The 23,445-nt window shown below is 51.9% G+C and overlaps 1 protein-coding gene across 3 annotated transcripts; it reads right to left on the reverse strand.

Annotated features, from left to right (window-relative positions):
• Window positions 1-896: 896 nt before the first annotated feature.
• FKBP5 (FKBP prolyl isomerase 5) lies at window positions 897-19,924 on the reverse strand. Of its 3 annotated transcripts, none has more exons than XM_036398509.2 (12): window positions 19,852-19,924; window positions 14,281-14,357; window positions 11,668-11,825; window positions 10,678-10,822; window positions 10,327-10,469; window positions 9,321-9,435; window positions 6,340-6,496; window positions 5,779-5,869; window positions 4,979-5,062; window positions 4,358-4,543; window positions 3,334-3,573; window positions 897-2,038 (listed from the first exon to the last, which is right to left on the reverse strand). In XM_036398509.2, the coding sequence occupies exons 3-12, from the start codon at window positions 11,770-11,772 to the stop codon at window positions 1,931-1,933; spliced, it is 1,374 nt and encodes a 457-aa protein (XP_036254402.1). In that variant the 5' UTR covers window positions 11,773-11,825; window positions 14,281-14,357; window positions 19,852-19,924; the 3' UTR covers window positions 897-1,930. The 3 variants fall into 3 exon arrangements, with proteins under 3 accessions (XP_036254402.1, XP_036254400.1, XP_036254401.1); XM_036398507.2 differs by having other exon boundaries at window positions 11,668-11,785; window positions 19,852-19,869; XM_036398508.2 differs by lacking the exons at window positions 11,668-11,825; window positions 14,281-14,357; window positions 19,852-19,924 and adding an exon at window positions 11,183-11,314.
• Between the last annotated feature and the right edge of the window lie 3,521 nt (window positions 19,925-23,445).

Genomic DNA, 23,445 nt, shown 5'->3' on the forward strand with positions numbered 1-23,445 from the left:
TCTAAACCTCATCACCCACACGAGTTCAATTTCTCTTCCAAGGGACAGGAAAGCACCAAGCCAAAATAAACCAAAAATCTGCTTAAAAACGGGGAGCAAGCCCAAAAACTGCAAAGCAAATTGGGTTTTTTTTTTTTGCTTTTTTTTTGGTTTTGCTTTTTCCTGTTGAGATTATTTCCTATGGAAAATGTGGCTTGGGCTGCCCCCAAAGGACTTTTTGCCCTGCAAGAAAAAGTGAAAAGCCCAGGTTTTGCAGAGGTTCTGGGTCTCACAGCAGCCTCCAGGGAGAGGCATCCCATGGTGGTAGAAAATTCCTGCTGTTTAAATGGATGAGCAGCTGGAGCAGCCATGTGGATGCTGTGCCACTGCTGCAGGTGGGAAAACAGACAGGCTTGAGAAATGATGCTCCAGGTACCACCTGATGGGACTAGAGGAGAGGAATTTTAACCAAATCTGGCATAGTCTGCCAAGATTGTGGAGGGGGGTATAAAAGAGGGATGGGCAGTCCTAGTACCCCACTGGCTCAGCTTTCTGTTCTCTGCCCACTCAAGGGGCACAAATAACCCCTCCACCCACTCAGCTGACCCTCAGGAAAACCCCTCCCAAAACAATACACTGTGGGGCAGAGGAAAAAAGCCTCTGGATAAACCTCCCAGGCTGGAAAAACAGCTGAGATCCCCAAAGAGCATCCCCCGGCCAGGCACTTCCCAAGCAAGGATTGCTGGCTCTCCAGAGAACAATGGCACTGAGAAAAAGGGGCAGCAGCAGCTCTTGGAGACACCAAGAATTCCTCAACTGCTGGGGCATCTCCCCCACAAGGAGCACCCACCCATCCTCCCCACAGCCACCCCATTTGCTGAGCAGGATCCAGAGAAAGAGGACTATTTATTTTTTTTTTTTCATTTTTCTTTCAGTTGTTTATTTTCAAGCTCCAAAAGGGGTATTATTATAGAGACAGGAAAACTAACAACTGGAAAGCTGTTCTCATGGGGTAGTGACAGTGTCCCTTCAGGATGGACAGGGCTGATGGCTGAGGAGGCAGCAGCAGCTCTGGGGCAGGGACACACCGTGCACCCAGGACCCCCTCACCATGGGAAAGCTGCTCAGTGACAAACCCACGGCACCAGCTCAGACCCAGCCACTGCCTTTCTGAACCACATGTCCACCTGCTCTTTTATTTTCCCCACATCCAGATCCCAATAAAAGCAATAAAACTCCCATTTAAAGCTGGGAGCCAAGGCATGGGGTGCAGGCTGTGGGTTGAGCACCTGCAAAGCTGGACAGGCTTTTCTGCTCTCTAAAGAAACAGGAACCAGCTCCTTCAGAAGGTAAAATCTGTGTGTTCCCCCCTCCCCAAACAGTGCTTTAAAGGCTAAAGATGTCCCTGCACCCAGGGGCTGCACAGAGGCCATGTGGGTTCTCATCCTGGCTCTGCCCTGCAACCTTTGGCCACAGGCAAGGAGTCGGCAGGGGACAAAGCCAATCCCTGCCCCCGGGGCTGTGCTGGGACACCCAGAGGCAGCACTGCAGGGTACAAGGAGCACGTCCCACATCCCAGCTCCTCTCAGGGGATGCTGTGCTGAGAGTGGACACAAAGCCCAGGGAGCTGGAGCAAGCTGTCTACGGAAACCTCCCAGGAGCCAAGCGTTTTAATTTATCATCATCATAATTTCTTTTCTTTTTCCTGCTGTTCAAAGGGCATTTGTTCCACGTGCAGTGGTCCCACGGTGTCCTGCCACTCCTGCTCTGCCCCCAGAGCACCCAGGGCGGTGGGACGGGGTCGCTTTTCTTTGCGAGGCGCTTTTGGCTTCCACGATCACACAAACTGTAACAAGCTTTACAAGGAGACACTGGCAAGTCCCAAGGTTTGGCAGCAACCTTTTTCAGTGTGGGCCGAGGGCAGGAGGCTATGCCATCCCCTCCTCCTCCATCATACGTGTCCTTCAGCCTCTTCACCTTCAGCGCCAGCAGTTTTGGGTCCTTTTCCGCACGCCGCCTTCTCCGCTGCTTTTCCCACACCGGTTTTGCTGGCTGCTTCCTGCCAAACAGCAAATAAAACACACTGAGCTGGAAAGGGGAGAGGGAAGGGGCAGGCAGGAGACAGGGATGCTGGGAATAGGCTCAGGCAGTCCAGCCTGGAAGGGGGAGAGGTAAAATTGCCCCCCACAACTCCCCCATGCCCATCGAGCAGTGCAGCTCCCACTGGTGGGTTCTGCTTCCTTGGCTTAGTGGCTGGTGGAGGTTAAAGCTTTTGGGGAAGGTGTGGGAGCCCTGGGAATGATGTGTCCCACCTCACCAGAAGCAGGGTGAGCTCTGGATGGAACAGAGTGAGCCTGGATGGATGGATGGATGGATGGATGGATGGATGGATGGATGGATGGATGGATGGATGGATGGATGGATGGATGATGGATGGATGGATGGATGGATGGATGGATGGATGGATGGATGGATGGATGGATGGATGGATGGATGGATGGATGGATGGACAGGGAAAAGAGGGATGAGGAGGTAAGGCAGCAGGGTCAGAGTGGAGATACAGGACTGAGCCATGGGTGCAGCCCATAAAGAGAGTGCAGGAGAGCAGCACTCAGGCTCAGGGAAGCCTTATGCCAGCCCCAGCAGTGACTGTGCCCATCACAGCTGGCCACACAAGCCAAGCTCAGTGCCAGCAGCTGGCCCTGATCCTTGCCCGAGCTGGTTGCCCCAGCATGCTGCTCCCCAGGGGCAGCACCAGTCACTAAATCCACAGCCTCCACCTCCAGACACTGCTTCAGAAGAGGTTATACTAAAAATGACCCATGCAGATGGCTTGCAAAGCTGTGTCCTCTCTCATTACAGTACAGCGGGTTTTGTTCAGTGGAATTTTGGACGAGAGCCTGTTCTGAGACAGCGATCTCTCCACCCAGGCAGAGGAGCAGGTATTGCCTTACCAGCTTCAGGAAATCCACACTATCATGTCTCAAAATACTCCTGCCAGAGATGGGATGATACTTCATTTTACTGGCCACCATCAACAGTCACTAGCTGGGAGCAGCCAAGTTAAACACCAATGCCAGCCCTGTTATCAGCCCCTGGGAGCTCACACTGCAAATGCTTTTATTGATGATTGAGCACCTGATGGCACACTCTGCATAGGAGAGACCAAGAAGTAAAACACTTCTTCCCACTGCAGCAGGCTCTATCCCATCCTGACCTGTAATTTAATCTATCCAGGCTCTATCCTCCATCCTGATCTCTAATTTAATTTGGTTTGATCCATCTCTTGTCATCACAAACCTTTGGAGCATCCCTCAGCACAGCCCTGGATGGCCAGAAACGAGCAGCACTCACCTTTGCATCCCTCTCTGCAAACTTTGTGAACATGTTGGCGTAGATCCTCCGGTCCCTCTCGTTGTGCTCCTTGGTTTTCTTCTGGCACACAGAGATCTGGGATTTCGCTGCTTTGTTCTGTGGGTTCACTTCCAGCACTTTTTGAAAGTCACATTTGGCCAGCTCGAACTCGTTCATCAATAGCCTGGCTTCACCCCTCCTGTACAAGCCTTTCTCATTGTCCTGGTCCAGCCCCAGAGCCTGGGAACACACACACAGGTCTGTTAACATCTCAGATCCCTCCCAAGAGATCCCCCACAGCTGAAGCCTCAATAAATCTGTCAAATTTAGGACAAGGTGGCTTCAAATCTCCAGAGCACTTGCATCTTGCTCGACAAAAATTGCCTCATCTCCATCAGCAGCTGGGACATCATTAGTATAGTTTTATTATCTCTACTTGCTTAAAGTACCCCTGAGTGTGGCAGGGGTATTCCTTCTTATGTGAAAAGAAATTTTTAAAAACTCCACCAAACTCCCAATGAGAACATGCAGGAGAAGAGGATGCTTCATCCTCCAGGCTCATGCTGATGCCTCAGGACTTTAGCTTTTATATTTTTCATATACTTGTAATCCTGTAATTCTTTAGTGTATAACTCTAAACTCCATATACAGTGCTAGCTGCTGTTCTCCCATTTTGGTCAGACACAACAATTCCTCTCCAGGCCTGGAATCAAGGACACCTCACTGCCTCAGGCCACAAGAGACGGAAACAAAAGTGAGTTGGGGGGGAGAAAACTTGGAGTAAATTACTTCATTTCCTGAAGCTGCAATTGGAAGATTAACCCCCAATATGAAAATGGCCAAGTGAAAACTCGTGCCCCATCATTGTCCATTTTTTTTGGGTGTAGCCCCTAAACACACCTCAAGTCCCTTCAATAAATATAAATGCTTTTTATTCCCTTAATTTTATCTGGCCTCTGTTTTTAGGCAGCCCATAAAGGCATCAGTTCCTGGCGAGCCAGGGATGGCACCAGGGCCCCCCTACCTTGTCACAGCACTCGACAGCCTTGGCGTACTCGCGCAGCTTCAGGTAGCACATGGCCAGGTTGAGGAAGGCAGCCAGCAGGAAGGAGTCGGAGGCTTTAGACTCCTTTTCAGACAAGCCATACTCCATCTCCAGCCAGGACACAATCTTCCCATACTGAATCACTGCCTGCAGGTACTTGCCTTCCTGAAAGGGAGCAGAAAGAGAGGCTCAGGCTGCCCCTGGAATGCCCCGTGAGCAGGGGACAAGTGGCATGTGGGGTGTTCAGCAAATACAGGGAAGGAGGAGGATCCCAACTCCTGCAGAACCAGCAGGTTTGGGAAAAGCTGAGCCACAACAGTGGGGAGCTGGGATGCCCCAGCTGGGAAGGGGAATGCAAAGCCCCTCAGCGTTGGCCCTGGCCTGGGAAGGGTTTGATCTGCTGTCCTCACAGAGCCAAGGCAATGCTGGGAAGGGATGAGATATCTCAGGGAGCATCAAGGAGTGAGAAAAAGGACGAGGGAGGGCAGGACTCACCCTCCCCAGCCCTGTCTGGGGGCACATGGCTTCTGTGACACTGATGGCTGCCAAATTCAGCCCCAGCTCCCCTGCTCTGCCTCTGCCACCCCCAAGTTCACAAACCTTGAAGTACATCGTGCCCTTCTCCTTGACCACGGCTGCCTGCTCCAGCTTCTCCTTGGTGTCCATCTCCCACGACTCCTTGGCCTGCAAAGGAACACTTGGAGCACTCCCAGGGGAGCAGAGCAGCCTCCCCTGCCCCAGCAGGCCCGTGCCACTCTCTGGGACAGCGTGGTGACACTCAGGGCTCAGCAGGGCTGTGCCACAGAGCCCGGAGACAGGTCCTGCCCCTGCTTTGGCCAGAGTGATGGTACAGGCAGGGGACCCATCCAGGGATGTGCAAATCCCATGGGCTTCTCCTGCATCCCATCCCCAGCCTCCTCATGGGCACAGCCAAGGGCTGTCTGGATGGACCAGCTTTTATCTGTGCAGTCCAGGGGGAAAAAAAAGAGGAAAAAAGAAGAAAAAAGGGAAAGAAAATAAAAGGAAAAAAGGAGAAAAAATGAGGAAAAAAAAAGGAGAGAAAAAGGAGAAAAAATGGGAAAAAAGTAGAAAAAAGGAAAAATTAGAAGAAAAAAAAAAGAAGAGGGGAAAAAAAAGGAAGAAGAAAAAAATAATATTAAAATAAAAAGAAAGTACAAAAGGACAAGGTTAGGAACAAATAAGACACCCAGCCTTGGACCTGAGCCACAAGAATAAAACAAACCAACAGAGAAGAACAAATTGAGAACACGAAGCTCCTCGGTGACGTGTCCACTTCAGCAGGGGTTGGGCTGCAGCCACGCCAGGGACAAAGGCTGGAGGCTACACAGGCCCTGACATTCCTGCAACCCAGGCAGGGACAGGAGCTCCTCTGCCCTCACCTTCTCAAAGCTCTTCAGGGTCACCTCGTACACCAGCTCCGCGTTCCCCTGGATGCCGAATTTTGGCTTCCCAGCCTCACCAAAGCCGTACCTGCAGGGCAGGGGGAGGCACTCAGAGAGGGGAAAAACCTTATTTTCAGCAGAGCTCACCCATAAATGCACACCCAGATTGCCACCCACGGCTTTCCAACATTTTGGGGACGTTGGGTGATGTTACCCTCCATGAGCAAAGGTCCCTGTGGACATACAGTACCTATATTGGGAATCATCCCTTCTGGCTGCATCAAAGCCTTCTTTTCACACAGGCTTCTCTCCAGCCCTGGTCATTTCCAGAGGGACATTTTCATCTCAGACACTGGGCTTGGCTAAAGCCCTTTCACCTGTTTGTTTTGTTTTTTTTTAATCATCTCAATATTCCTGTTTACATGCCGCTGGTCACCCCTGCTGCTCCTGCTGGTGTCCTCCGAGACTCTCCTGGAGAGTTCTATTTTCAGGATCACCATCTTCCACAAGGGCTGCAGGCTGAGAGCCACTCAGCATCGCTGTGGAGGTGCTCCTCACCGTGGGCTGAGGTAGAGGATGCAGTGCTCTCCCCTCTGCATCTTCTCCAGGGCCTTGTCAATGCCGATGGGGATGTCGTGGTCCTCCCCTTCGCCCACCACGAATTTCACGTCCTTGCAGTCGAACCTGTGGCCACCACAGAATCCCTCCAGGTGAACTGCAGAGGAGAAAGAGGGGCAGGATGACCCAGAATCACCTTGGAGAAAGGCGGGCTCCAAAGTGTCTTAGAAAGCATTTTATAAAGCATTCTCTCCCAAAACTCAGCAAAGCCTGGAGGAGGGAAGACCCAGGGCTGGGGGCCCAGCCTGGAGAAGAGGGATGGGGAGGCCTTGGGAACATTGCTGAAAAGCAAGGCAGGCATATCTTGTCTAAGCAGGGACCAAACAACAGATAAACATCGTGACTAATATGTTCCCCTCGTACTCAAGTGCACGAGTCAAGCCTTACTGGAACTGGATATTGCTCCTGGCACGGCGCCATGCAGAGTTTATCACGGTGATTACAAATCTTCTATACTGTGCTATACTGCCTTGACTCCTGCCTCCAAAACAAGGCCACGTTCTCCTGACTCTGAGAACTCAAAGTACAAGATAAACTTTTTTATTTTTAATCTTCAACCAGGAGCCGTGCTGTTCCAGCCCCAGAGGCTGGCAGAAGCGCAGGCAGAGTGGACACTGGGTACCTGGCACATTCTCCACCTGGCACTCCTGGCCTGGCTCTCCACAGCAAGATTATTCTTTATTTATTCAAACCTGAAGACGTTCCAGGCTTTGGGGACGCTTTTACAACCTTTGCATTCTGCCTGCAGGGTAAAAGGCATACACACACATGCAGGCAGGCATCGGGTAAAAGCAATTTCACAAAGGAACTCCTACATACTGTTGGGGGGAAAAAAAAAAGCTAAAGCAAACAACAACAACAAAAAAAGCTTTGTAAGAGGGAAAATTCACAACTGTTCTTAAAGGTTTTGCAGCCTGCAAAGACATGAGCTTTACCTTTGTTTGAGGGGAACAGAATGCAGCCTGAGATGCTGCAGGGCACTGAGCATCCTGCTGTGGGGGCAGGTGAGGGGCAGGACAAGCTGGGTCCCAGAAACAGCCACGAGGGTCTGGGCTCTGCACAGGAGAGCTGCAGCCTGGGCTGAAGGAAATCTGTGTCCATCCCCTGCCCTGGGACCCTCAGAAGTGCTTAGGAGGAGAGGCATGGACCAAGCCAGACCTGGCAGCCCCCATTCCAAGGGCAGGTCCAGGTGCCATAAGAGAGCCAAAGCATGGGGCAGGAGGTCAGGCTCTGCCTTGTCACCCCACTCTTGGCACCAAAGCCATGCTGGGACTCAAGCAGAGGGTGCTGAGGTGCTTGCCAGCTCCCTGGGACACATCCTGCATCCATCACTGGTGCTCAGTGACCACGGCAGTCAGGCTGCTGTGAGCTCACCCAGCTTGGCATGAGGACAAAAAGCAAATCCAGCTCCACCAGGGACAACCTCTGCTTTTGCACTACTCAAAACCAAGCTGGCCGTTTTTTTAGGCACAGGAAATGTGGAAAATCCTGCCTAAAATACAGGTAAGCCAGCCACCCCACAGCACCATGCATTTCCCTGCACATTCCTGGCCAGCACAGATCCATGACACCTGACCCCAAAAGCAGCACGACAGCTCCCCCAGGTCCCACATCCCCTGTGGAATGTGGTGGTGATGGGAGGATCCACTTTAAAACAGGATGCACAAGGGGATGTTGTGATCCTTCCTTCCAAGGATAGTTCTGCTCCGTTTTAATTGCACAGAAAATCCGCCGAGCACGGAGGGGAAAATCTCAGCTCGGGTTTCCAGGAGTGGGTCAGCTGGTTCAGCCGCTCTTGGATTACAGAGAAAAAAAAGTCACTGAAGGAACATCACTCCGGTTGCAGCTCTGACTTATTGTTCTCTCAGTGCCTGCAGCGATTTTGTTTTTGAAGAGCTGAGAACAGAGTGTACTGAGTGCGGCTGGCACACGAACTTGATGTGCTGACAGCAATTTGTACTCAGATTAAAAACGGAGAAGGAGGAGGGGTGTGGGGGGAAAGGATGTAACAAAAGCTGGAATGCCAGATTTCAACTGCAGCACAGGTTTTAGGGACCAGAGCTGGGATTTAGGGTCTGTAAAACTTAAAGCCTATAAAAACCCGGAGGTACTTGCTCCTGGAAGAGTGATTTATCCCAGCCTAATTCCAGCACCTCCCAAACTACACAGCTGAGGTAAACCATCACAGCCCTGCCCCAGGGTGGACTGTGCCACCCCCAGCACAGTGACCACTGCTCAGACAGTAGAATTTGAGTCGAAATCTCATTTTTCCCTAAAAGAGTCTCGTTGGAAGAACCAGCCACTTAAAGCTGTGAGCTTGGTAAGCTCTCACAGCTCAGATTCAATTTCTCAGTTGATAAAGGGACTTTAGGATCTTTGCGTACACGAGCTCTGGAATTAAGAAATGAAAGTAAATGCCTCCCATATGGAGCAAGCCCTGTGTGTGTGTCTGAGCAGTTGCTAGGAAGGAAAAAACCCCAAACCCCAGTCTGCTCTCGCCTGTCCAGCCCCATGAAATGTCTGCTGCAGAAATGGGACCAGAAGAGGGAGAGCCCAATGGGATGGGAGCTCCTCATCCTCCTGTGTCAGCTGAGACCACCTCAGCCTCGGTCCCCTGCCATCAGCAGCCCTGTGGCCATAAGAGAAGGAAAAAGCCCCATTCTGTAAGAAATGTGATGAGAGCCCCTCCCAAAAATACCACCAACATTGGAATGAGGAGGCCAAAGGAACTGCTGAGTGTCCAAAATACTTCACAAGAGCTCAGAGGAGCATCCCCAGCTGCTCTCCAGCCCACCTGGCCCTGGATGGGTGTCACTGCCTCCCACCAGCCACCTCCAGCCTGTGCACTGCCAGGGCTCAGCTCAGGACAGGGATCAGCTCAGGACCGAGCCCTGCCTGTCCCAGGAGGGAGCAGCACTCACTCTCCACGGTAGCACCTTCATTGGGGTTGGAGTAACCTTCCCCCTTCCTCTTGATCCTCCGGATTATTCCTCCATCCTCAAACAAGTCCTCGCCTTTGAAGTCGAGCAGCTCGACCTAAAAAAATAATAAAGGAAAAAGTGGGCAGAGAGTAGGGAAGGGGAAAGGAGAAGAGAAAAACAACAGAGAGCCACAAAGCAGCAGTTCATCCCCTGGCTGGAGAACCAAGCCAGCTAATTCTCCTTTCAGCTGACGAGCAGAAGTTGCCCATAAAACCCAGATCCAAAAACCACAGCATAATACACAGGATTTATTAGAAACTGGGACACATCCAGTACCTGAAGCATAACACAAAGTAACAGCAAAAATAAGTTTATTGAACCTGTAAGGGTACAACACAGCTGCTGCTGGAAGATGATGTGAAAATCCCTCAGAGCGAGCAGGAGCTTCCCCTTCATCCTCTGATGGGACCAGCTCTGACCCTCAGCTTAGTCCACGCTAGACTTGGAAGGCCTGAGCCTTAATTTAGGACAGACTCTGTCCTTCCATGCCCCAACGAGCCCTGCCCAGGGAGCCCTCTGTGCCAAAACCTTAACTTGCCTACCACCCCTCAGCACTAATGGTTTTTTAGCACCTGGAGGCATTTCCCAGCTGCTTTCTCCTTCCCTTGTGCATGTTGAAACCAGGAATCTGCCCACTCCCTGCCCCAGCAGCAGGACTCTGCTAAACTGGAGTTTCAGTCCCAGCCTTCCTGCTCAGACACACATTTCTGAGAAAGCCCTGGCAGCAGTTCCTGGAGCAGAGGGACACATTTCAGGAATCCAATTTGGCTTGTTGGTTTTTTTTTTCTTGTTGTGGATTTTTTTGTTGTTGTTTGGGCTTTGGGTTTTTTTAATTATTATTATTATTATTATTAATAATTTTTAAATTTTTATTTCTGAGCTAGCTGGCAAGGCAGAAAGGGAGCGAGCTTGCTCATCCACACACCAGCTCACCAGCATTACTTGCCTCAAAGAAGAGGGTGGCATTGGAGGGGATTTTGGGGGCACTGCCAGCAGAGCCGTAGGCATACTCAGGTTTGCAGAGCAAGTAGCAGATCTCTCCCTTCTTCATGGTGGCCACCCCAATGTCCCATGCCTTGATGACCTGACCTAGGAGAAAGGCAGGTGTCAGGCAGGAGGGAGCAAGCAGCAGCCCAGGAACAAACCCAGCCGGGGTGCAGCAAGGATGCACCCAAAGCAACCCCACGTTCACCAGCGACTTAAGGCAGGGCTGATGCTGTCCTGCAGCAGGATCAGGGTGATCCTGGGCTGATCCCACCCTCCACCATCCCAGGGATGGACGCCTGGAGCAGCTCACCCTTGCCCAGGCTGAAGATGAAGGGCTCGTTCCGATCGCGGCTGGAGTCAAACTTCTTCCCGTTGGCCAATTTCCCTTTGTAGTGCACATAAACCTTGTCTCCAATCATGGGACACTCATCCTCACTCCCAGGTCTCTTAATGATCTGAGAGAGAGAAACCACCTGTGAGCTGGGGCCATGGGTGCATATGGAGGGGGGGGGAGATACACACACAGGCATTTACATAAATATATATAAATACACACACACACATATACACCCCAGTGCTGCCCTGAGCAACAGGAGGGAGCTACTCAGTTTGCCCCTAAATTTGCCCATCATCAGCTCCTAAAAACAAATCTCAAAGTGGAGCCACAGCAGTGGAGCTGGGAGCTGGGCTGGGAGCAGAGAGCAGTCCACACTGGGAGGATAAACACCACGGCTCCAAACCTGCAGTGAGGGCAGCTCCACTCTGTCCATTTTACTCACATTTTACTCACAGGGGTGTGTCAGTTCACTACTCACTCCTTGTCAACACTTTTTTCTGAAGGCTGCAGCCGGGAACAAGCAGTTCTCGAGCTGAGGATGGAGCAGGGGAGGATGCTATTCTTGGAGGAAAGGTCCTATTCAAGTGGAGAAGTGTAAGTGCTGAGGAGCAGAACTATCCAGAAACGGCCCTGAATATGAAAAAGGGGCTGTGGAGCAGACTGGATGACCTCAGCAATGTGCTCTTTCTAATGTTTGTGAGTCACACACAGAAATGCTTTGTGGATTTACAGCTAATAATCTGATTAGGAACACAATAGCAGTGAAATTCATGGAGCAGTCTGGGCCCACCAGCCTCAACCACCACTCCATTCTCCTTTACTCCAAGCAATGCTCATCCTCTTTGCCTTGGAAATGAAAGAACTCAATCCTAGAGCCCCGGAGCTGTGACCCTGAGGGCTGGGGATGCAGCCCAGCGAGGTGACCACAGTGCAGGAAGGCAGGACAGTGCAGATCCCCCTCACCTTCAGAACCCCTCGGTCCTTGGAGGGGGTGATGTCCTCCCCACGCTCAGCCAGAGCTGCTGCCTGCACCTCCCCTTCGCTCTTGGTGGCCTCATCAGTGGTCATGGTCTCCTTGGACCTGGGGGGACACAGCACACACCCCGTCAGCCTGGCAGGTGCTGCAAGAGGAAAGGGTTTGTCACCCTGCATGGAAACACAATGCACAAGAAAGCATGTTCCCCCAAAATTAAAGCAAGCCCAACAACAAAAGAATCCCAGCTATTTGGGTGGATAAAGAGAAAATTCATAGCAGCAATCTAAGGAGCTGAGGGGTTTTTGGGCAAACTGCTGGAGCACTGTGCTCCCAAATGTCACCACATAAGCAGCCAAGGTGCCAGAAAAGCCACGTTTTCCATTGAACACAGACTTTTTCCAATGGTTCCTGGTGAAAAAAAGAATTGCCTACAGTTTCAGAAACATATTTCCTGATGATTTCCTTCAGACCATGGGGCTATTTTGGTAGCTGCACTGCTGGGCGACACATCATCAAGGAAACATGTGACGGAGAATTAGAAAGCGATGGGATTTTTAAGACATAAACCAGATCTATTAAAGCCACTGTAATTGTGAAACTTTCCCACAGTCTTCAGCATGGAAGCTGATGTTAACCAGCAGGAGAAATCATTCATTTGGGGGATTCAAAAGGAGCAAAGAAAGGATGTTTTCAGCTCCAAGGAGAGATAAGTCGCGCTGCAAGAAGAATTGCTTTCCTCGCACCCGGGTGGAAAGGGAAGGACTGGAGCCCGGCCCCCCCAGCACAGGAAGCCACTGAGACACAAAGAGCCCTGAAATGGAAGAAGCAAAGAGAAAAATAAGGGAACTACTTGTTGCAAGGCTCAATTATCACAGTCTTTCGGGTGATATTTAATGGGATTCTGCTCCCTTTGCTCCGCGCTGCTGGGGTTTCAGATGGGAGCATCTTTTAAAAATAGGATTTAAAAAGCAAAGCAACATGTGGTGAGACCCATTATCTCACAGGTATTTATTGGAAAACGTGCCATGGGTTGCTTTGGAAGAAATGTTCGATGATGTGGGTGGTGAAGGAAGGGAAGATGGTGAAGGGAGATGGATGCCCCATTCCTGGGAACATTTGGGTGAGTTTGGACACAGCCCTGAGCAACCTGGTCTAGTGGAAGGTGTCCCTGCTCATGGTGGGGGGACTGGACTAGATGCAGCCATTCCATGATGCAAACCATCCCATGATTCAATGATTGGGGTGCTGGGATGCCCTCCAAACCACCACAGCTTTCCTCTTGGAGAGGAGTGAGGAGGAGCTGGTGCCCATCCCAGCACGGGCATGGCACCAGCTCAGGACTTCCCAGCACAGATCCCCTGCAGCACCAGGGATACATCATCCATAACCCACCCACCAGGACCAGGAGGAGCCCAAAAGAGCAGCAAAGCTTGCCCGAGCATCACCACCTTGCGAGGACAGAACCTCCTCAGTTCCACCAAGCAGCCACGGCTGGGATGCAGGAGACGGACAGGGAGGTGCTGGCTCTGGCTTGCCAGTTGCTAAATCCCACCAAGAGACATCTAAAAATACACCCTACGCATCCTTCTCATTATTTTTCTACGTAAGCAATTAGAGGAGTCATCCAGGGAAGCTGGCCAAGGCGGGCGGGAGGGGAGAGCTCTGCGTCAGCAGCCCTGGGAGGGAAGGAGCCCACAGGAGCCAGCTCTGGAGATGTGGCCCTCGTTAGGAAAGAGCCCCCAGGAGCCAGCTCTGGAGATGTGGCCCTCGTTAGGAAAGAGCTCCCAGCTCCCCCATCCAGCAAAAACGGCTCCAAGTAGGTTAGAGAAAAGAGTGCACTGCTCCCACTTATCTCCCATTTGGAGCGACAGGAGGAGGCTGGCCAGGGGCCAAAATCTCAATTAATTTGAAACAAACAGTTGTAGGGCAAAAAAAAAAAAAAAAAAAAAAAAGAAAATATCTGCTACTCCCTGAGGTTTAAATAGAGAGCAGGCAGGGATGTCACCGAGCACAGCAAGCTCGCTAGTGGTGTCAGAGCCTGAATCTTCTTGTTTGTGTACTCTGGATACAGGGAGGGCATTAATTAATTACTCTGTGCAAAAGCCCCTGGGTGTTTCTGACACCCCAAGCAGGTCCTGCTTTCCCGTTGCTGCTGCTACCCACAAGATTAATGCTGTAAGTCTGTAAATGAAGCCAGGATAAACCATCCTCCCTCCTCTGAACATCCACACTGCTCATTTCCCTGGGACAGAAACACAGATGGGTCGGAGAAGCACAGAAACAAATAAAAACCAAGGCTTTTAATCTAACAATTCCCTCTCCACACAGGTGCTGCTGTCTCCCAGCACGGAGGAATAGCTGGAAATGCAGAGGGGAGAATGGGATGCAGATGTCTGACCCTGGGCTGAGGACAGACAGGTATCACACATGCTAGGGTTTCACCAAGCACACCATCCCCAGCCCCGTTTCCTAGAAATCGGCATACCGGGAATCTGCCAGCTCCAAATGGAAACTTCATGTTGCAGATCCCTCCCAGAGGCTCTCAGGAGGGGAAAGGGATGGGGAGCAGCAGGGCTGGGCAGGGCTTTGAGGGGTCTCACCTTGCCACCATGCAATCCTCGGAGAAGGTTTGAAGGTGCAGGGAGAGTCCAGGCCCAGAGACACAGCAGGGAAATACCTGGGGAGAAAAGGGGGGGGACAAGAAGAAAAAAAGGTGAAAAAAGCACGTATGCTTTTTTATTCTAAAACAGGATTCCAGGATTTCAGAAGAAGAAGGGAGAACAGAGCAGTTTTGAGCCACAGATCATGCTCCTCCATGGTCAGAAATGGGTGATGAAGACTATGGCCAAAATCTGTTTTGACTCCCTGTTTCCACAGAACAGCATCTCACCATCAGCTTTACAAAAAATAAATCAAGGCTATATCCTGTCCTACTGCTTCACGGGGATGAAAATTAACATGACAAAAAAATAAGAGTTGGCTGCTCTGGGGTTTGTTTTTTAAGACCCACTTAGCACAAAGCACTTTCACTTCCACGGCACCACAGCAGCCCGAAAAGCTTCAGATTGCAACACAGGAGGGAGTTTCTTGAAAACGCAAAGGTCAGGCTTAAAAAAAAAACAAATCTGAAAGCACAGCAGGGGGACGTGGGGCCCTGGATCCTGGTGATCACCACCCCAAATCTCAGCCCCTCGAGCTGCACGGCAGCACAGGGCTGCACATGCATCCCCCAGCACAGACTGATAATGAAGAATAACCCAAAGAGTGCAGCTGCTGCCTCTCTCCACTGTCCCACAGTGGATTGCTTCCCCTTCCATCACAAACTGCTTTTTTTCTAATAAAATCCCTTCTTGCTGAGCAAGCTGTGCCTGTGCAGCAGGAGAGGGAAGACCAGAGCAGTGGTTTCTCCTGGATGAGGGTGTTTTAAGACACCTCAGGGCCAGCCAGCTGAGCAGAGACCAAGGAACGTGATGGTAATGAGTTGAAATTGGGATTTCTAACAAAATATGACCTTCCTAAGATGGACAAGCAGCTCCACATAAACCTCAGCTGCATCCCAACACATAAGGACACACCTAGACATTGAGTGCCATTTCTCATACTCATACATCACAGTTAATTAATTTTTTTTTTTTTTTAATCCTGATTTTCTCCACCTCCTTCAAAACAAACAGGGAAGCCATAAAATTGAACCTATTGTTCACCAACTAAGAGCTGCCATGGATCAATTTACTTCCTAGCCTGCGCGTTGTGCAAGCGGCCAACACCCCGGCGGGCCAGGCACGGCAGCTCCTGTTCCAACAAAAAACCAAAATGCAAACGGAGCTGCTGGGATTGCCCAGCACCCTGAGGAGCCCCCATGGCACCCTGGGCGAGCCCTGATTCACCAGGGACCAAAGCACAATCCCTGGTTTCCTGTATCCAGGTGAACAACGCGGAGACCCTGGTACCAAACAGTGCCAGCCACACCTTGGGGACATTTCAGAGAGGGATGCAGACCCCAGGCACCTCCCAGGGACCACGAGGTATCTGTCTATGAGCACAAAAGCACCATCAGGGGAAGGTTTTAAAACCATTAAGAGGATAGCAAAGTGAAGAAGAAAACTACTGAGTGCAGCTCACTTACGTTCCCATCCCACTGCCCGCATCATTCTGCCTAGCGAACATTTTTAAGCTTCTGAAATGGTTTTATTTAAGGTTCAGGTCATAACTAATTGATTTTTTTTTTTTTTTAACATATGTGGGATAAGAGGCTGTTCCTCAGCTGCAGCGAGAGGAACAAGTGAGCAGGATGGGTCACTAACCCTGCCAGAATAAATATCTCAGGCAAAAGGAAGATGGGTTCAGTGTCTCTGCATCCCCTGGGGTGAGGTGAACAGGCCCGTGCCAGCAACACACAAAAGACTTTCAGAGAGGAGTGGTTTTATCCCCCCCCCCCCCCAGTTCACAAAATAAACCCATTAAAAATTATCTGGCTCTTCTGCTGGTTTTCTAGCAAGGAAATGCTTGCTTGGTTTTCCCAGGTCACTTCAAAATAAAAAAAAAAAATAAAATCAGAGGGATAAAGCTGCTCTGAACCCTCTGGTGAGCAGCCTGTGGTCTATCTCCTCCAGAGTGGGTACCCACAGACACAACACCCTCCACTTTCATATCAAAGGGAATTAAGAAAAAAAAAAAAGCAGCATTTTCTTTTCTCCTCCCTTATTTTGAAGGATAAACTTACACCAGGGCACACAAAATCCACAGACATTTATGGGTAGCTGCTGTCCCCAGGGGAGAAGGCTGAGGATTCTGCACAGAGATGCTCTGCAGCTCCTTTCCTACCTGTCCCCAAAGCCACCCCTGGCCCCAGCAAGGATTTCAGCTGCTTCCACCACAAAAATCACAGAAGAGATCCTCAAAACATTGGAAAAACCAGGAATGCCCAAAGCCTTTACTCTGCATCAGCAGGGAGAGGCAGCAGCCTGCACCCATCCTGCTCCTGAGGGGCTGGCACATTTTGGTGATGGCTAAAACAAAATAATCCAGGAAATATGGTAATAATGAGGGTATAAAGGGCTGTTCCACACCAGCCTGGCCTTCCTGGGAGATGCCTGGCACCCTAACAAGCTCAGAGGCTGTAACATATAGACATGAAACAGTGGGGAATGCAACCTCCTAAAGCTCTCATAAATTGGGATTATGTAACTGGACAGGGAAAAAAAAAATAATAATATAGCCAAGCAGGTTATATAAACCATCTGTAAAATGTGAGAAAGTACTTGACATCCCACTACCCACTCCTTGGCACCCTCTCACTGGGTTTTCTGCCACCAAAAATGAGTGAGGTCCCTTTCAGTTGGGTTTTCTCCTCTGGTCAAAACAAGCAGGGACAACAGACCAGCCAGGCTTCTTGGAATTAAATATTCCACCTCTGGCTGTTAAATGTGAAGTTTCCCTCCCCATAGGGCAAACCAAGGGAAGTCCAAGCCCTCCACAGGCGACTCAGAGCAGCTCCTGGCAGCAGCCACACCAGTGCTGAGCAAATTGAATTTCAAGTGACAGTTTGGGGGGGACTAAAATAAATATTAAACAGAAATAAACAAGAAACTCCTTGTTTGCCAATTCTGTTTTGATTCAGCCTTTTCTCCGGGATAAACGTGGCAATTAAACTTGGATTTATTTAATTTTTTTTGTTTGTTTGTTTGTTTGTCTGTAAAAACATCTCACTGCTCAGATTTGGGGCTTTCTCCAAGCAATTTGCAGCCAGGTGACCCCTGGCAGGGGGAACGCTGGGTTTGGTGATTGATCCCCACAAACGAGGGTTCAGCAGCACCTGGAGCATCCCCAGGGCTGGAATCCCCAGCTCAGCACCCAGCACTGCCAGCAGCAGCTCTGGCACCCAGAAATAACCCAGCACCCAAGACCAGCTGCCCCAGGGGCCTATAAATGCCAAATTATTTTGGGCAATTCCCAGTGAAACCAGCCTGCTCTGGTGCCAGGGGAGGGTTTCTTGGAGAAGCATCACAAGAGGACGAACTGCAGGAGGGGACCGGGGTGGCGCTGCCATGGCTGCGAGGGGCAGGAGGGGCAGGGGACAGCGCGGGTTTGGGGACAATGCTGCTCCCCCTGCCAGCCCAGGGCACTCTGACACACACACACACACTGGTGTGCAGCACCTGGGCTGGGCAGGGAGCCTGCAGCCCACCCGGGCTCCTTTTTGGGATGGTGGCACATCCCAGGAATGACGCTCTTTGCCAGGCTCGCTTTGTTTAGTGTAAATCAAAAAGGACTTGCAATGAGAATACTTTTCCATCTAAGAGGAATACTGCTATTTACAAAGATGGGACGCTGCAGGTAGAGGATGATTTAACTGCAGTCCCTCACAGCTCCTGACTCTTCACTTCTGACAGTCACTTTACGATTATTTTCCTAATTTTCCAACGCACTCGCTTGCAAAATCAGAAATCCTTACTAATCACAATTACTAGCTATGGAAAAAGCCTGTCAGCTCCATGAAAAACAAGTTACATGAACAACTTGTACGTTAGAGCACTTGTGGCCACTTCCTTACACCCACAAGCACAGAGCACTAAAATAATAAAAAAAAAATCCTTGCTAAGTAATATCTATTTCCCTGTAATGTGCACAAGATCAGGAGGAGCTTCACAGCTCCCTCAAGGGGCTGCAACAACTTTATTTAAATTCATGTAACCGAGAGTGACTGTAAAATAAAATTGATATAAAATAGTATAAAATGAGAAGTATCTGAGGACAAAGCATTTTTCAAACCATTTACAAAATATTTTTCCTCTGAGCCAGTCTGGGAGCTGCAGCCAGCCCGAGGAGGTCTTGGTGCCAAGCATCTCAAACCTTCCAGCAAACTTTCTCCTTCTGCAAGCAGGTAATTAATTAAAACACACATAACCACACAGCAGTGATGCTCCTGAGGGATGCAGTTTGCTTTTTTCTCAGGAATTGTCCTTATTTCTTCGGTTCATCCCAACAGGAAGGGGCTCTAACAGTGCTGGGAATGGACCTCAACATGACTGAAGTGTGTGCTGGGCAAACAGCCTTGGGAAGATGAGGTTATTTGCATTTATTAAAAAAAAAAATAAACACAAAAAAAGCCAGATACAGGCTCTGCCAGACGTATTTAATGATTTTCTTCTCCTCAGCCCTTCAACAAGACAGGGGAGGAGGCAGAAGGGAGGCAGCTTGCTCATGTTTTAAAGGAAGCAGCAATTTGTGCTTTCAACTTTGTTTTAACTTTTAATGCCAGTTCCCAGGTTGGCTTTGATATCCCAGTGATGCCCTCAAACCCACCTCAAGTTTAATAGCTCCTTAGGTTGAGACATTATTTAAACTCTATCTTTAAAAACATAAAGTATCAGCTCCTGGCTGTTTCTTTTTTGTTTTTTTTTTTTAAGGGTACTTTTGTTTTTAAGGGTACTTTCATTATTTGCAGCAATTCGGTGCAGCTTTGGAGCCTTTCCATTATGTTTTATTCTTAAGGGCACTTTTATTATTTGCACCGGTGGGGGCAGAAATTCGGTGCAGCTTCAGAGGGCTCAGCTGGGAGCTGCATTCTGGGGACACAGCGATGTCAGAGCCATCTCCCACGAGCTCCTGCAGCCCATTGTGTCAAACGCAGTTTCCTGGGAAGAGCAGGCTCGCTCCAACGCGCCTTTTAAAAACAGAACCTCTGCAGGAGTTTTTATGTCCGGAGAGGAGGGGTAAACGGCAGGAACTTTTAAAAAATCACATTTACCTTGCGCAGCCACTTCTACCTGCTGCGGGCAGTGATGCACGCACCCTGCGGGCTCTCTGTGCTCGGTGCTGTCAAAGGAAGCGCTCCGGGAGCCTCGGATGGGGCCGGGAAAAGCGGAATCCGCCCGGGCAGCACCGGCAGCGGCCCGGGATGGCCGGAGCATCCCCACGGGAACTCCCCCGGCACCACGGGGGCTCCATGCAGCACAAACCCCGCTCCCACCCTCACCCCGCGGACGCCACCATCCCCTTCCCCAGCGCCCCAGCCCCGCTCGGTGTCCCCCGCGTGTCCCCCGCGTGTCCCCAGCCCCGCACCGCCGCACGCCCCGGCCGCGCCTGACCCGCGGCAGTCCCGCGGCCCCGCACGGGGTGTGGCGGGGGCGCAGAGCCGCTCGCGGGGCTCTGCAGCCCGCGGCTCCCACCTGTGGCCGGGGCTGTCGCCGTCGCTGTCGCCGCCGTTGCCGCCGCCCGGCTCCGAGTGGCCCCGCGCGCCCGCCCGGCCCGGCCGCCCCGCCCCGCGCCCCGCGCCCGCCCCGCGCGCGGTTCATTGGCTGCGCCGCCTGCCCGTCTCCAGTTCTCACCTCGCCATTGGCTGCGGAGGAGGGGATATGCAAATCAGAGCGCTGTGGCACCGGCGGGGCCGGGCGGGAGCGGGGACAGGAACGGGGACAGGGAAAGGGGACGGGGTACAGGGACAGGGATGGGGGACAGGGAACGGGGGACAGGGGACACGGGAAAGGGAACAGAGGGCAGGAAGGGGGACAAGGACAGGGGACAGGGAACAGGGAAAGGGGAAGGGAACAGGGAACAGGAACGGGGGACAGGGAACAGGGAAAGGGGACAGGTGACAGGGAACAGGGACAGGGAAAGGGGACAGGGACAGCCCGGGCCGGGAAGCGCCCCGGCGCTCAGCCCCACGCAGCGCAGCGCTCCTCGCTGTCTGTCCCCAACCCCGCGGCTTCGTGCGACCCCCGCAAGGACACCCCAGCCCCCGAGGTGCCCCCGAGGTGCCCCCGAGGTGCCCTCGTTCCCCCCGGCTCCCCAAGGGCATCCCAATCCCTCGCAGCTCGCCGGGGGTTACAGGAAACACCGCGCTGAAGGGTGAAAAATTGCCTCATGGCTGTGGGTTTGGCGGACACAGCGCTGCTGGAACGCGCAGAAATGTTCCAGTTTGGGATATAGAATTAAGATTTTTACCAAGAGCTGCCTCAAGAATAAACCCCTCCCGAGATTAGAAATCAGAGCTTTTGTGATGAAACACCTCATCCCTCCTCATTGCTGCAGCGCCTGAGCCAATAGGGGCAAAACAATTTGGGGGCAGATTTAAATTGGGGCATCTCTGAGTGTTTTTATAAAGTGGTCATTTTTTACCAGGTGTGTGCTGTAATGAGTGCCCACAGCTCCCAGCCTGCACCCTCATTCCCACAGGTTGATCCAATAAAACCTTCAGGGCCAGGCTGAAGGCAGCCCTGCGTTGGTGGGTGCTTTCTCACAGGTCTGCTCTATACGCTGAGTTTGATTTCCCCAGTTGTAATTTAGACACTGGTGTCACTCATCAGAAATACAGAGTGAAAATTAAAGCCCGCTTTAGAAAAGGAAAACAAAAAATTGTTTTCATGGCATTTTATTTTCCCCCCTCTGAAATAACCCTGGTGAATCTTGCATCTGGTTTCAAGCATTTCCCTCCCGGCTTTAAATTTCCAAGATCTTTAAATATTCATTTACAAAACAAAATTAGAATATTGCGGGTTTGCAATACCAGGAAAACCCACAGCATAATTCCATCAGGCCCCTGAGATAACACCAAAACCCTGAAAAACCCCATGGGACCAATGGCACCAATGAGGTGGTTCAGCCTGCTTTGTCCTTGTACTACAAAAATGGTAATTTTTTTTTTTTTTTGTTTGCATAGAAAGCACCCCCAAAAATGCACGTGAATAAAGATCAGAGTTGCTTTTTTAGAAAATAAAAGACATCTTCCAAATCACTGCTCTGCCAGTGCCAGACCCCTCAGCTCACTCTGCTTTCTTGGGTGGGGAGCTGCCCTCAACCCTCCACTCACCCGGTGCTGGGGTCTGCCCCGTTCTCCCCCAGCCCTGTAACACAACCTGGAGGAAATCTGTTCCATAAATAATCCTGTTTGGCTTTGTGACGCCTGCCAGGGGTACTGCTTGTTCCCCCTCGCCCTCCAGCTGGCCACACATGTCCTGCCCCAGCCCCGAGCCCAGCTCCTGAAGGACAGGGAGCCTCGGGGAAAGTCTGGGAGCAGGGAGCAAAGCCAAGGCACCTGCTCCCGAGCACCTCGTGTGAGGTGAGAGCAGCCTTCCTGAAACAGAGAGAGAAAAAAAAAATTATTAAAATAAAGCAGGGGATATTTTTATTCATCCTTGTCTTCTGCTAAAAATAACCAGCGTTAATCTGCCTGGAGAGCGTGGGGAGGAGAGGAGTCCCTGCACCTTGGCTGAGCCGTGAGGAGCCACATCAGTGAATCTCTCGAGAGTGGAGGAAGTGGCTTTTCTCTCTTCTCTCGGTTTCCTTTCGTGTGTGGCAGCACAAACCCGTGGTCCTGGGGGCAGGGATCCTCCCGGGGGCAGGAATCCTTCCCGGGGCATCAAACCCACCCTTCCCCCCAGAACCCAGCCCACCATTGCCCATTTTGGGGATCAAAGCAGCTTTTTTGGAGCCTGGCTTTGCCCACCCTCACCCCATGGCGTGTGCACCCCTCGGGGGCCCCGTTTGCCGCTGGCACCGGCGGGGGCAGCGTGGCAGGAGCGGGGCCGTGGTCGTGGGAAGCTCTGTGTTTACGGGAGGTGCAGCCAGGGCTTGCACAACAGGCGGCAGAGAACAGCAGAACAGCAGAACAGCAGAACACCGTGTCCTTGCCACCGGCTGTAGGTGCAGCTCCCGGCAGGAACGGACGGACATGGGGACGTGGGGACGTGGGGACATGGGGCAGCAGGGCAAGAGCACCTCCTTGGCATGAGGACTGTGGAGCCTGCGGATCCCTAGAGCAGCTGGGGAGGCGCTTTCTGTATGAAATGGGACATTTCCCCTCATTCCCCCCCAGATGTCCCTGAGGAAAGGCCGGAGGGGCGATGCTGGCTGTGAAACGATCGGCCAGACCCAGCCTGGGGCAACCCCTCCCATGCCTCCCGAGCCTCCCCCTCTCTGGGTGGATTCCTGGCTCCCAACATGACTTTTTAACAGCCCAGGGGCCAACACATCCCCCTGGCACATGGGGACCCCCAGAGAAGTCCCTGCTCTGTCACAGGCCTTGTCCTGCCCTACCCTGCCGGGTCTTTCCAGGTGCATCTCCAGCCCATAAATTACCAGATCGTGGCCCAAATCCTGGCCCTTGTTGCAAAAAGCCCCCAAGCCAGCAGACAGGGGCACCTCCTTCCAGAGGCTTCCCTGATCCCAGATCCACCCCTGAGCTCCCATCTTCCTCACGGCGCTTCCTCCCAGACACCGGGACAGCTTTCACCAGACGAAAACACACAAATATTCCCCCACGTTATTTTCCTTCTGAGGAAAAGGGAAAAATCGCTGCCTTCCCCGGCTGGCAATGAGCAGCAGAGAGGCGGACAGAGCGCAGGGCTCCCCCAGCCCTGCCGGAGATCCAGCCCCACACGAGCAAGGGCAGGATGCAGCAGCGGGGCCGGAGCAGGGAGGATAAATAAAGTCCGGCTTTGCCTTCCTGGCTCGTGGCCACTTCTAACACAAAGTACATTCCGGTCTGGACGTAACGAACTGTACCAGCCTCCGCCGGGGAGGGCTGGGGGTGCCTGGGGCTGCCCGGGCGGGGTTCGAGCTGCCGCCTCTGCCCGGGGCTGGGCGCAGGGCTGACCGGGGGGATCGATCCTCCGCAGGACCCTCGGCTGTGCCCTGCCACGGAGATGCTCCTGCCAGACGGATCCGAGACCCAGGAACTGCCGGAGATCGCCCGCAGGTGCCCCAATGCTCGCGGAGAGCCGCGGGTTGGGGGCACGGAGCGGACCGGGGCCAGCGACCCCCGG

The sequence above is a fragment of the Molothrus ater genome, chromosome 25 (genome assembly GCF_012460135.2).
Source record: "Molothrus ater isolate BHLD 08-10-18 breed brown headed cowbird chromosome 25, BPBGC_Mater_1.1, whole genome shotgun sequence".
Taxonomy (NCBI): Eukaryota; Metazoa; Chordata; class Aves; order Passeriformes; family Icteridae; genus Molothrus; species Molothrus ater.

What these genes read in the sequence shown, in the direction of transcription:
- FKBP5 (XM_036398507.2), bottom strand. An exon ending in CATCTTCAGCCTGGGCAAGG is followed by an intron (nt 10,470 to 10,677) that starts GTGAGCTGCTCC and finishes CCTTTCTCCTAG; the next exon opens with GTCAGGTCATCAAGGCATGG. An exon ending in ATCCTCTACCTCAGCCCACG is followed by an intron (nt 5,870 to 6,339) that starts GTGAGGAGCACC and finishes CCTGCCCTGCAG; the next exon opens with GTACGGCTTTGGTGAGGCTG.